At 34.3% G+C, this 14,013-nt stretch overlaps 1 protein-coding gene across 1 annotated transcript in view; it reads left to right on the top strand.

Annotated features, from left to right (window-relative positions):
- LOC150081240 (syntaxin-binding protein 5-like) overlaps positions 1-13,671 on the top strand; it is a 416,184-nt gene extending 402,513 nt beyond the window's left edge. Inside the window, exon 28 of the mRNA XM_090379469.1 lies at positions 13,534-13,671. Coding sequence (XP_090235595.1) covers positions 13,534-13,671 — 138 coding nt within the window. The remainder of the gene's footprint in view (positions 1-13,533) is intronic.
- Positions 13,672-14,013: the final 342 nt, after the last annotated feature.

The raw sequence follows: 14,013 nt of genomic DNA on the forward strand, positions 1-14,013 counted from the left end.
GAAATGTTTAATCCAATTGCTCTCTCTCTCTCTCTCACACACACACACACACACACACACACACACACACACACACACACACACACACACACACACACACACACACACACACACACACTCATACACAGGAGAAGGACATTTTATGGATTTTTTTTAAGATAGGCCAGTGCAAGGCTTAATATCAAAATAATGGTAGCAGTACAAATGTGAAAAAATAGCCTTTATAAATTCTGAAGAAGTTATAAATGTGTTGATACTAAGAAAAGAGAAATCTGGTCTTATTTAGAGATCTCTTATTATTTAAGAAGCATGTGTGAAAAGAAAACTAAATTCTTTTGAAAAAAATAAGACAGGATTGGATTTTTATCAACACTGAATTTACAAGATCATGCATCTACATTAACCATTTGGAGGAAGACGCACATTCAGTTACTGGTGGTCCATATTTTATACCAGTATTTCTCTGCCTTTTTGCCTGAACCTGAAATTTATTTTGGCAGTCCAAAAAATCATGTATACCTGATGCTCAGTTAACTTACACAATGCATTCTTCAAAATATGCATGTTAACTTTATATATATGCTAAATGAACATTAATTTCCAATATAAACTTATGTAACTTGCCAAGGTACATTTCCAAAGATTTTGAATAATTTGATTTTTTATACATACATTTTTTGTCAATCCTTATTTTCAAAAGTGTTTCCATTTCTTCCATTATGCTGCTATGCACAAAGCGTAAATTATTTACTAACTGCTTCAACTCATTTACACATAGGCGCCTCCGTAGCCAGATGGGAAGGAGCAGCATGGTGTAGCATACACTTCTTGATTAGACCGGGGTTCGAGCACATCACCACCAAACACGGAGGATGCGGAAAGGTCAGGGAATGACCACCGCATATCCCGGAGCAATATGGCCTTAGTTGCTAATGCTCCTAAAAACCAAATAACAACAACAACATTTACACATATTTCATAATTATTAGTGTTAGTAGTGGCATACAATACAAGAAAGCTTATAAAGCATCAGCCAAAAAAAAAAAAAAAAAAAAAGTGTTGTTGAGTGAGCTAATCCTAACTCATGGCTGAGAGAAATGCCATGCCTTCACCACTATTATCTCTTCTTATTATTTTCATTTTCTCTTCAAAAGTAATTGCCTGTCTTTTCTTTTTCATCCTACCCCTTTCAGGAGCACCCTCACTTTTTTTTCTTTCCTTTCAATCTCATTCACGTGATAAAAAAAACTTTTACTTAGACTAAAACAGTGAAAATTGAGATCACCTAACTACAACAGCAACACTTGAGACTACCAAAATGATACTGAAAGCAAAACCTTTATTTCAATTTTGCTTTTTTCAACTTGTGAAAAAAGATTATATATATAATCTTTCTTCACAAGTGACACAATGTTTACGAATCTTGTATAAAAATACACGTGAGGTGTGCACAAACTGCCGAAGCTAACAATACTGCATTAAAACTTTTAATCTAGGGATTTATTTCCATGCAAACTATATGGAAAAAAGTTATAATTGCTGGCTTTCTGTTTATCCAATTTTAATGAAATTTAGGATGGCTTGGAAAATCTTTCCAAACTCCTAAATATAAAATTTCATAAAAATAAGTCTGCTGGGAGTTGAGTTGTTATATGCAGACAGACAGAAATGGGGAAGACAGTAGGCACTTATGCATATACACTGTCCAGTGAAAGCATTATGACCACCCCTTGATTTAGCAATTGGCCGTTCCTCCTCACCTGATGGCACACACGTTGCAGTAAGAACCAGTAAATGTGATACTGCAGATCCGTGGTATGCAGTCCATATAAAGTACTTGATCAACATGGGCAAAGGACGTGATTTGATGGACTTTGTAAAAGGGATGATTGTCAGTGGCAGTATTAGAGAAACTGAAGCCAGTGGTATGAAGCCACACCTCATGATGGTCATAGTGAACATAGGCTGTGCCTTGTGCAAACTGATAGAAGGAAAATGATGAAATAGATAACCAGGGGATAACCAGCAGTGTTTCTAAGACTACAATCCAACAAACCCTTCTCTGTATAGGCTTCTGCAGTAAGTGCCTGGTCAAGGTAGGTCTACCTTGATTACAGCCACCTGCTTCCAGCAGTGCCTAAAGTTCACATCTGGATGGCATCACTGGACCACTGAAGACTGGGAAAAAAGTTAACTTTTCCAATGAATCACATTTCCTTCTATGTTATGTGGATGGTAGATGAAGGGTACAGCAACAAACTGAAGAGAGGAATTGCTCTGATGTCCTGGTCCAACAGAATCAGGCAGGTAGTGGCAATGTTTTGGTATGGGGATGTTTTCCTAGGAATCTCTTAAAGCCCTCATATCCCTAGACTGCCCTCTGAATACTAAAAACTACCTATCCATTGTGGCTAATCAAGTATATTCTTTCATGATCCATGGACCATCTCCCCGGCTGGTACAGGTGTGTTCGGGTAGGATAATGCACCCTGTCACTTTGTCAGTATTGTTCGAGAGTGGTTTTCTGAAAATGAAAGTGATTTCCAGGTGCTACCTTGGGCACTGAATTTGCTGGATATGAAACCCATAGAACATGTCTAGGAGTAAATGGTTCAACAGCTCTGGTGACTGGATCATCTACCACTGACTACTGCAGATCTATGAGACAATCCTGGAAACGTGCTACAACATACCTCTTGCATTCAGAGGCCTTATAGAGTCCATGCCTTGCCACAGGCAGCAGTACTGGTAGCAAGAGGAGGATAATGTTTTGGACTGTGTGTGTGTGTGTGTGTGTGTGTGTGTGTGTGTGTGTGTGTGTGCGCACATAAACACAATGTAGTAAATTTATACACATACAAAGCTTGTACACATCTTGACAGGGACTCCATAAGGTGTTATAGTGTGTCTTGTGATATGATACTTTAAGCTGTGGCATTCTTTTTAAAAATGTTTATCTTTATTTTCATTTTTTTATTTTTTGGTTTGATTATTCTATTACTTTGAAAACACACACACACACACACACACACACACACACACACACACACACACACACACACACACACACAGATATATAAATTAGAATAAGGTTTTAAATAATGCCAGCAGTATGGCAAGACAAGAGCGAAAAAACAAATTTAAACCTAGATTCAAATCTAACAGGGAGGGAAAAGAAAGGTAACAAGAATAAAAATATATTGCAACGGAAACTCTAATAATTTAGAAAATCTAATTATACGAATAATAATTCATTGAAATTTAAAGCCAATTAAATAGAAATTTAGCGGTGCCCCCTCTGATGGGCACCAGGTCCAAATTTATGTGAAATATCACCAAACAGAGATTTAAACCATTGACAATAAAACAAAATAAAACAAAAATAAAAAATAGACTGACCATTATGCCCCATCTCAACAGAGGACCACAAGGCCAATAATGGTCAGGGAATTGCTGCATTTCGAACGCTAAACAAATCGCCGCAAAAGCGAAACGATCGCAAGATCAGTCTGCCACACCGATCCCCAGATCGAACTGCCAATGCAGGGAATTTAATTGGCTTTAAATTTCAATGAATTATTATTCGTATAATTAGATTTTCTAAATTATTAGAGTTTCCGTTGCAATATATTTTTATTCTTGTTACCTTTCTTTTCCCTCCCTGTTAGATTTGAATCTAGGTTTAAATTTGTTTTTTCGCTCTTGTCTTGCCGTACTGCTGGCATTATTTAAAACCTTATTCTAATTTATATGACTGTATTTCAAGCATCATGTAGAGGAATATGCTTTTTGCTGCCTCTGAGGTGTGCTGTACCCTCCTTTTTATTTTTATTAAGTAATACTTCTTTTCCAACATTATTTAAATATAATTATATATATATATATATCCAAGTATGTAAAAAGCAAATAGGATAGTTAATTTATATCTAATTTATAATATTATTTCTAATATATATTAAATTGTCACAGATCCGATTAATGCCATCAAAAACGATTAAACATTACATCCGTCTGTATATTATTTAAGTTAATGGTGGTAAGTTATAGTGTATAAAATGAAATGAAAGCTAGTAAGAAAGCTTCTCAAGAAAAACCAAAAACCCATGCGGGTGCCCAACGTAACCTGGAAAAAATATATATATGTCAAAAAGCAAAGCAAGGAAAATCTTGCATATCAATAACAAAAATAAGCAATAAAAATGTACAATTAAAATGTTAATTATAGGCGATAAGATACATTGAAAGGGACTTTTTCGAGGGCTAACCCTTTCAGTGTATCAACCATAATTAACGAGCTATCCGTTTCTGTAGTCATCGTCCAGCATAACTTGTCTGAATGATGGTAAAAATAGCCAGATAGTGACTTTAATGAGATAAATAATATATAAATATATTAAGCAAAGGTATTTATGTTGATATATTGCAATTTAGCAGCAAGCTGCAAGATGACTGTTAACCCGACGGATAGTCAAAATTTAAATTAGAGAAAGAGATACATCTATTTTTAGGCTTATGTGTGTAGTTTATAATATATGTAGTCTAAACGATTGCCAAGTAACAGTAGAAGCTTGCGCTAACTAAGGCGACGGAAAAAAGTAAAAGTATAGATATAGTACCCCAATCCCCCTCGAATACTCTAATAGTTCATGAGGTATGAAAAATAGGGATAAAAAAGCATAGAAAAAGTTAAATCATAAATTAACTTGGATACAACCGGGAGCGTAAATTCCCGACCCTTATAGTAAGGGATCCTGGTTATGGCAAGCAATGTAAAGACAATTAGAATGCGTTAAAATTACGTTGAAAAAATAATAAAAGCTTACCACCGTATGGCCAAAGTACTAAAACCGTGTGAATTGGCACGTGTAGAATATATACCTACCGACCGAAGCCCCCCCCCCAGGAAAAGTAGTTGATATCGTTGAACGCTATAATTAGTTTTAATATATGCAGCGCCCTCTGCAGTTTTTATATGCTGCATAAAGATATACATAGAAAGGCCAACAAATAGATATCTCTCGAAGTCGTTGTAGATGTTAACAGAATAAGTTCCTACCCATAGAGCAAATATAGGTACGACGTTTTTAATGCGTGTAAGCTATATAAAACTTACTCCATGTGCAGTGCCTACTATTTACATACATACATGTCCAACAAAAGCTACGTAAGCCAAAGTAACTACCACGAAAAAACCCACAAAGGCTATGCTGTATCAGTGCCGGTTTAAGACTTTATCCATAATATATTGTGTGTTAAGGTTATAGTGTCCTTTGTTGTTTGCTATCAATATGGCCTTATAAAGATATCGTGCAATTATGTAGTGTGGGAAGCAATTTTTTAATAACTTAGATCTGAAATCTAAGTGTATCTATAATGTAATCAGTCTTGTTACATATGCATAATCTTCTGATACCTTGTGTGATTATGATATTGTGATGTATCTGTTTAGAGATGTTAGAGTTCCAGTTGGTGAGGTCTATAGAATTGAAATGAAAATCTTTACGTTTGTCGTACAGCTTGGTGTGAACCATATTATTAACTATCCGCATATCTAAGTCTAGGAAGATAGCTAATTTGGAACTGTTTGTGTTAGTACGTTCTAATATTAATTCTGGTGGATAGTATTTAATTGCTTCTGTAAGGAAATCTGGCATGTTAAAAACTATCAAATCATCTATATATCTGTATATAATAATATTGTGTTTAAAGTTATTTTCAAAGTGGTGTAGGTATAGATTAGCCACTAAACAAGAGCTACATGCACCCATAGGTATACCTGTGTGTTTCCTATATAAGTTACTGCCATTAAATATGTAGTTGTTGAAAATACAAAGGTTAATAAGGTCATCCCAGTAGTATTTCTCACAAGGTAAAATATATTTATATTTATTATAATAATCACTAAACACCGTTTTTAGGCTGTTATGAGGGAAACTAGTAAACAAGTTACTGAAGTCAAATGTATTGATATGTTCTATCGTATTTATTTCTACGTTACTATTAATGTAATTTAATACCGGTCTATTATTGAGAATAATTTTGGAATGACCAATGTTATCAGAAATAGTTTGAAGTAAATTAACGAGTTTGCTATGCGGAATCTTAGCGTAGCTATCCCTACACGAAGTTATAAATCTAAAATCGGTAGGAGTTTTATGAAATTTAGGTATACAGTATATGTATGGATATATGGTGTTATGGTTAGTTAGCTTTAATTTTTTATGCCAAGCCCGTATTTTCTTGGTAATAGAGTTATGTTTGTCTGTTACTAATTTGTAAGTGGTACTATTGTTAAGTCCGTTTAATAATATGGTAGTGTAAAATTTTTTACATATAATACTGTAGTTATTAGAGGCTTTATCAATAGTAGTAAGTATAAACTTATTTTGTATCATTTTAAGCTTCTGTTTAATTATAGCTAGATTAAAAACCTTAGTAGGTGGTAGTTTATTGCATATGGACCTTATCTGTTTCTTGATAGCCTGGAAAGTAAGTGTAAGCCACATGTGGAAGGCTTCTAAGGATATGTTATATTTGTAAGATAATTTTAGGCTGAATTTCATTAGATCTGAATGTAGTTGCTTAATGATGGCGTTGGTATTAATATAGGTTTTTGGTCGAAATTTAAATCCAAATGAAAGAATCTCGCGCAGCTCAGCATAGTCTATGATGCTGAAATCTCCGGTGATAATGTGTTTATGGTGTTTGTCCACATAGGCCTGATATTGCGGTAAATGGCAAAAGCATACCACCTCAATATCACTATTGGCAAGGTTGGTAGCTGTTTTTTTGTAATTACAGACTGTAAGTCCAAACAGTTTGTTATAACTGAATCTGGTGCATATCTGTGCATTTGTAATAGGCAAATCACTTTTGTATAAGTTGATAATCTTATCTAAGCAAACATAATCCAATAATGCGTTGCTGAATTTAATGTTGATATATTCATATGTAACCTTAGTTTTTTTATTATTCAACATAAATTTAAATATATCCTTAAGTAGGTGGTTAAGGTGTAAATTATTATGCCTATAGGTATAGTTGATTGTGGCAAGCGCTCGGAGTTTACTATGCTTCAACCCAAATATAAAATCATGAATCTGTTTGACCTGTATAATAGGATTATCCCAATTTATTAACATGTCAGTAAAATCGTCTGTTATATTTCGTGTGCGGGCTTTTTTGCTATTATAAGTTTTTATTATTCTGTTAGCTTTGGGTCTTTTTACTATTTGAAACAGGCTATATATACAGGTCTCGTTTATATTATTGTTGGTGTAGCAGTGTCCATTAAATTTATTATTAAGGCCGTATGGATATAGGGTTTTATATTTTAATATATTAATATTTTCAATTTCTAACCTAGTACTGTGGTTTCTTTCAATAGCTAATATAGTAATAGTGGTATTGCTAAAGCTGTGTACTTGAAAGTGCTGTAGTTCAATGTCTTTAATATTTACAAAATTTTTAATGTGAGATCTATGCACATTAATTCTAATATGTAGTTCCCCTCCAGTTTGCCCAATATATTTTGCTTCACATAAGTTGCAATTAATGAGGTACACGACCCCACTAGCATGGCAAAAGACAGGAGTGTCAAGGTTATTAGTACTGTGGTTATTGCTCATGTATGGGCAGGTCTGACATAGTGTATTGTTACAACTACTGAATTTTAGATAGCTGCTATTATGTTTATTGCAAGTTACTAGCTCTGTCGGATCGGGAGTATTAGTGTCAACAGCAAAAGAATCGCAGGCAATATCAGTAAGCGCCACATGTTTATTACCAGCTGCTAGCTCTGTCAAATCGGGAGTAGTGATGTCTACAGCTATAGGATCGCAGGCAATATCAGTAGGAGCCTCAACATTAGCACAACGTATATTCTGTTGGACAGCAGCATTAGATGCTGTATGGCTAGTAGAAAAACTTGTCGGATCACCCTGAGCCCCAGTGATATCCGCGGTACAGTTTATCCTACGCGACCGACGTAGTATTTTATTATTCTTATTTGTGTAGAAACTCATGATAGTATAATTATCAAATGTGTGCATACATATAAAGAATTGCCAGAAAACATCAGAAGACCCAAACAAGGCCAAAGTCATCTGAGAAGCCAAATATACCAGCTGTAAATAATAGTACTAAGAAGTGTTAGCATACGTATATACCTTATTAAGAAGTGTTAGCATATGGAACTGGCTGTTCAACATTCGACTATTTGGAGAGTGTTGCGAGAACATCAACTGTATCCTTACCATCTGCAACGGGTACAGGCCTTGTCACCAGCAGATTGCCCTGCGTGAATAACGTTCTGCCAGTGGTTCTTGCAGCAGTGTGGTACAATTCCTCACTTTCCTGCCTTAGTGATATTCACAGATGAAGCACAGTTCACACGAAACGGAATCCAAAACTTTCAATCAGCATGTATGGTCTGAGGAAAACCCACATGCAATTCTTCCATCACATCACCAACAGCGGTTCAGCCTCAACATCTGAGTGGGTGTTTTCGGTGATAAGTTATTTGGGTCCCATGTACTTCCAAACAAACTCACAGGGCAGGCATACAGAAACTTTCTGGAAAACAACATGCCTGATTTCTTGGACGATACGACACTGATCATTCATCAACAAGCACACTTCACGAACGATGGCGCTCCTGCACATTTCAGCCACGTAGCCCGCAATTATATGAATCCAAGGTTTCCTGGTCGGTGGATAGGTAGAGGTGGACTAACTGCCTGGCCTCCACGCTCAACTAAATAGTATATATATATATATATATATATATATATATATATATACTATATGGTGTATGTTTTCATACTGCCCTACCATTAATATCCGGACACCTGCCTTTAGACAAAAAAAAAAGCTGTTATTGTGTCATTTGATATTTTTTGCTGAAACCTTTTGCTTTTATGATGGCCTTCAATAATTACAGCATATGCACAACCAGATTTTTATAAATTTCAGGTGATATGTTCCTTCACTTTTCCTTTAACGCAGCCAACAGATGGTCCAATACATCCCAAAGATGCTCAAGAGGGTTCAGATCAGAACACTGGGCTGGCCAATCCAACTTTTCCACACCCATGTCCTCAAACTACTCGGTTACGACCCGAGCAGTATGGCATAGCACGTCTTGCTGATACAGGTATGGGCCTTCCCCAAAGTATTGCCATAATGTTGGTGGTGCATAATTGTCCTGGTATTGTATATCATTCATGGTTTTGTTGATAACGCTAATGGGCCCAAGCCAAACCATGAAAGGAGCTCCATACAATGACACTGCCTCCACCAAACTTCATTGTTGGGAGGATAAATCAAGAAAGAACTGTTCCCCTGGCATTTGCCACATCCAGGAACAGCCATCAGACTGGTAGAGTGCGAACCTCGACTCATCTGTCCATAGGACTGTTTTCCACTGCTCTACAGTCCAGGATGTGTGCTCCTTACACCATGTTAATTGGCATCTAGCATTTGTTGAGGTGATCAGTTCTGTTGAACTGTTGAGGTAATTCTGTTGAACATTTCATCTTGCATGCCCACTTATGCAATTGTCTGTTCAAAGCCCAGTGTGCATATTTATAGTAGGTTCTGTGACGTGTTGCATGCATAGGACCTGTTTCCCCATCTATGGAGGGGTGTCCGGATATTAATGGTAGGGAAGTGTATCTTGTAACTCATAATTCAGGATAAAATTATTTATCAATAAACTTCTTCTGCATTGAAAAATTGTTATTATGGAGCACTTTATTCATTATTCCAAGTTTATTAAGGCAGAACAAGTGAGTTTGTTTATAAATAACTGTATACTGCATTATGAGTTATAAGGACTATACATATATAACCGAAAATTTTTTACAATACTAAAAAAAAAATTTTGGTTTGCGTATGTAAATTGTCAAGGCACATGTAAAGTAATCATCGTGCCTCGTACAGCATTCATAAAGAAAATTATATGCATACTAAAATTGGGTATTGCAGACACTGAACGCTTATACATCTGGTGATATGTACATTCCATATTGATACTCTTTGTCCAAAATATATATATATATATATATATATATATATATATAGTTTCATGAATTTGGTGCACTTTAATGTTATCCTTAAAACAACTACTGTAATTGTACACTTCTCTGAACTCTGCAATTTTTGTCCTGAAGTATAAAATGAAAATTTATTTATTTATTTGCTTATGAGATTAGAAGCTAATGTGCCTTAAAAATCTGAAAGCCACATTTAAATGAAGGTTTTGCTTTCTGTATCATTTTGGCAGTCTCAAGGGTTGCTGTTGTAGTTAGATGATATCAGTTTTCACTGTTTTAATTTAACAGTAACTTGTAAAAGATTTTCTATCATGTGGATGAGATGAAAGGAAAAAAAAAAAAAAAAAACGTGAGGGTGCTCCTAAAAGTGGTGGGATGAAAAAAGAAAAAATAGACAATTACTTTTGAAGAGAAAATGAAAATGAGGAGTGAAAGTGGTGAAGGCATGACATCTCTCTCTCAGCCATGAGTTAGGATTTGCTCACTCAACAACACGTTTTTTTTTGCTGATGCTTTATAAGCTTTTTCTTGTATTGCATGCCACTACTACCACTAACAATAACTACAGTAGTGAAGGATAAAGAATAAATTATGAAATATGTGTAAATGGGTTCAAGCAGTTAGCAAATAACTTTGATAAGAAGATAACTACATTTACTTTTCATTTCTTTTAATCTCAGAAAAGAAAAAATAAATTAATTAATTTTAAAAAAAAAATCAAACATGCCTGAAATGTAACTCACTCTGTATATATAGATAAAAATGTATTAGTAACTCACCGTGTACATTAACTAATTTTTTTTTTTTTTTAAATTCACACTCTCCCTTGACTACTCTAATAGTTTGGAGTGCTGAAATAATTAGGTTATAGTTAAAAGTATATGAATAAAAATGTTAAGGACTGTATATTGGGGAAGAGTGAGTTGCATTATGTATGTATTATTCCCATTATAAATTCCTAAGTGGGATTACAATTATTACTGCTAAATATACCTAAAAACAGCATAAGAAGTTAGGTTAGAAACAGGCACTCTTTGCCCCAAATTCCTCTATAACCCAAGTTGTTGGAAATATTAGGGAAGGTGGGAACATAACGTGATTACCATACAATGCAGCTGTGGGTAGGGATTTTCCACTTCCTTTCCCATTCATTTCTGACTTCATACCTCCACCCATATTGAATGGCTAAATCTAAAGGCTATGTGTCTTTTTGGCCATGTGATTCATATGTTCCCAGGCTAATTTGCATGTTGTTGTGGATGGGAAAAACCCAAAATAACTCATGGGCAGGGAGGATCCTACTCCCTTCATCTGAGATTGGCTAACTCAAGAAGGTCTAAAGAATTCTTCCACTTGTAGATGAAAATCAAACCCGGACATCTGTAAATGAGTGACAGTATATTGTGCCAACTAAGTTTTTACAGATGACTAATAAGGGGAGGGGGTTAAATATATATAAATATTTATTTATTTCTACTATTCATATGCTATTCTAATTATTTAACTTTAATAAAGATAACAGGTTGATAGATGGGAAATAATATATTACCAGGATGTTTCACAATTTCATTATTTCAGTAGATTGTTCCAAAATAGTCCCTTTATCTAATATGGCATAGACAACTATTGTTGTCTATTCCATACTTCAATAGTTGTTTGTGCCATATTAAATTTCAATTCAAATTAATGGCTTTTGCACATGCAACCATAACACCTACAATATGTTACCAACATATTTTGAGTTTTAAGTCTGCTTTTTTCTATAAATGACAATGTTAAATTATTACTACTGACTCTTTAGTGAACTATACATGGAGACTACATAAAGACAGAAATATATTCTGCATTTTTTTCTTTAATGGGGAGAGGGAACTAGGATTGTCTCCTAACAGAACATATCAGGGGATCATTCCATTAGTTTGGTATTAAGTTGTATATAGAGTTGAAATGGATAAATACTACTAACAAATATGTTTTTTTTCTGGGTTATGATTCCCCCCCCCACCCTCCCAAAATATATTTATAGGGCACCTCTATAAATATATCCCCTCTCTTAGAGAGAACAAAAGATTAGCCACTAATTCTCGATATATAGCCCCTCTTCATGTACTTTGTTGGTGAGAATCTTACTAGTTATTTATCTTTTTCATTTATAGAAAGAAATTAGCATTGCCATGTATAGAAAGAATTAGACTTAAATCTTGTGTTATTGTAAAATAGGTACCACAGTTTCTTGTGCAAAATCCATTAATTTTATTTGTAAAACTGTGGGGACTTTTAATGTTGGAATTGAGATAATTTAATGATAGTCCTTCTCTACATTTAATTTTTTTATTATTCTGTCTTGGAGATGTTCTTTTCTCTCCTGTGACAGATTTAAACCCCACTTAAGATCATAATAGAAATAATATATAGATTTCCTCCCCAACTCATTTTCTTTACTAACATGATATGCTAATTATCAAGCAGTTTTTGACAAAGCATAGGATTTTGGAACTAAACTACCACGTTCCCACTAATTTATTCTCCCAAACTATTTTTTGTTCCTCAAAATCAGATCTACACTGAAAAGACAATTTGAAGGTGTAGAGTATATTAAAAGTAATTTGAAAAGAAATTTGACAATGGAATTGGTCTTAATCAGTTCAAATGCATTTTAAACAATGTTCTCATCAGATGGGTTTTTTTTTTTTTTTTTTTTTTTTTTTTTAGGAGCATTAGCAACTAAGGCCATATTGCTCCAGGGATGTGTGGTGGTCATTCTCTGACCTTTCCGCATCCTCCATATTTGGTGGTCACGGGCTCGAACCCTGGTCTAATCAAGAAGCATGTGCTACGCACTGCTGCTCCTGCCCACTCCATCAGATGTGTGTGACCTTACAAGTGTATGGCTCTCCTCAGGGTAATTACTCTGAAAAATATAAACTGTTTTCATTCTAACATCTGGTTTTCTTTAAACTGATTCGGTCCTGAAACTTAGTTGTCAAACCTTGTATCAAGTATTTTTGGAACACTGGATCATTATAATTTATCATTAGCAGTACTAAATTCTTTATTTAATTGATTATTTCAGTAGTAGATAAAGTTTATTTCTGCTTATTATCAGTTGGAGACATTTTTCACCCTTATTTAATTTAGATATTATAAAAGTCACATTAAAAAATTAAAATGATTGGCACATGTCTGTGCTTGAACAAAAAAAAAAAAAAAATGAATAAAAGAATGAACCTTTTTTATAAGATTTTCTTGGACAAATCTTCAGAATGGCTCTCCTCACCCACTGATTTGATGTAGGTTAGCTAACCACGTGTTTTTTTTTTTTTTTTTTTTTTTTTTCAACAGAATATCATATATATTTACATTAACAAAAATTTTATGATTTAGTTTTTACTGGAATATTGTGTATTCTGATTTCTTTTTCCAGTAGAATGTGTGTAGCTTTTGTTTTTAATAACTTTAATGTACTTAAATTTTTCAGGGCCTTACAGAACGTGGTGAAGCATTGACAAAATTAGAAGATCGGACTGCTCGTATGATGACAGAAGCAGAAGTTTATGCTCGCACCTCTCATCAGTTGATGCTAAAATATAGAGATAAGAAGTGGTACCAAATTTAAATACATACTTTTTTAACTACTTTGTATTTCTGATGTAGTTAAAGTGAATGAAACACTCTGTGGATCTGCCTTATTATTGTTGAAAATGAAGAGAGACTCATTTTGAGAAGAATGTTAGAATCAATTGTTTTTTGGATGCCGTTTTTTGAACCCACCAGGTGGTAAGAATATTCTGGTAATTCTTTAATATGAATTGTTTGATCCTTTCAATTCATTATAATTAACTGTAAAATAATTTCTAAAATTACTTGGAACATGCTATAAAAGGAGTATAGCTTGTTATGTAAGAACCCTAAATTATACAGAAATCAAATTTAATATAGGAATGTAAATATGTGATAT

Source organism: Mastigoproctus giganteus, chromosome 8 (genome assembly GCF_048544385.1).
Source record: "Mastigoproctus giganteus isolate SK-2022 chromosome 8, ASM4854438v1, whole genome shotgun sequence".
Lineage (NCBI taxonomy): Eukaryota > Metazoa > Arthropoda > Arachnida > Uropygi > Thelyphonidae > Mastigoproctus > Mastigoproctus giganteus.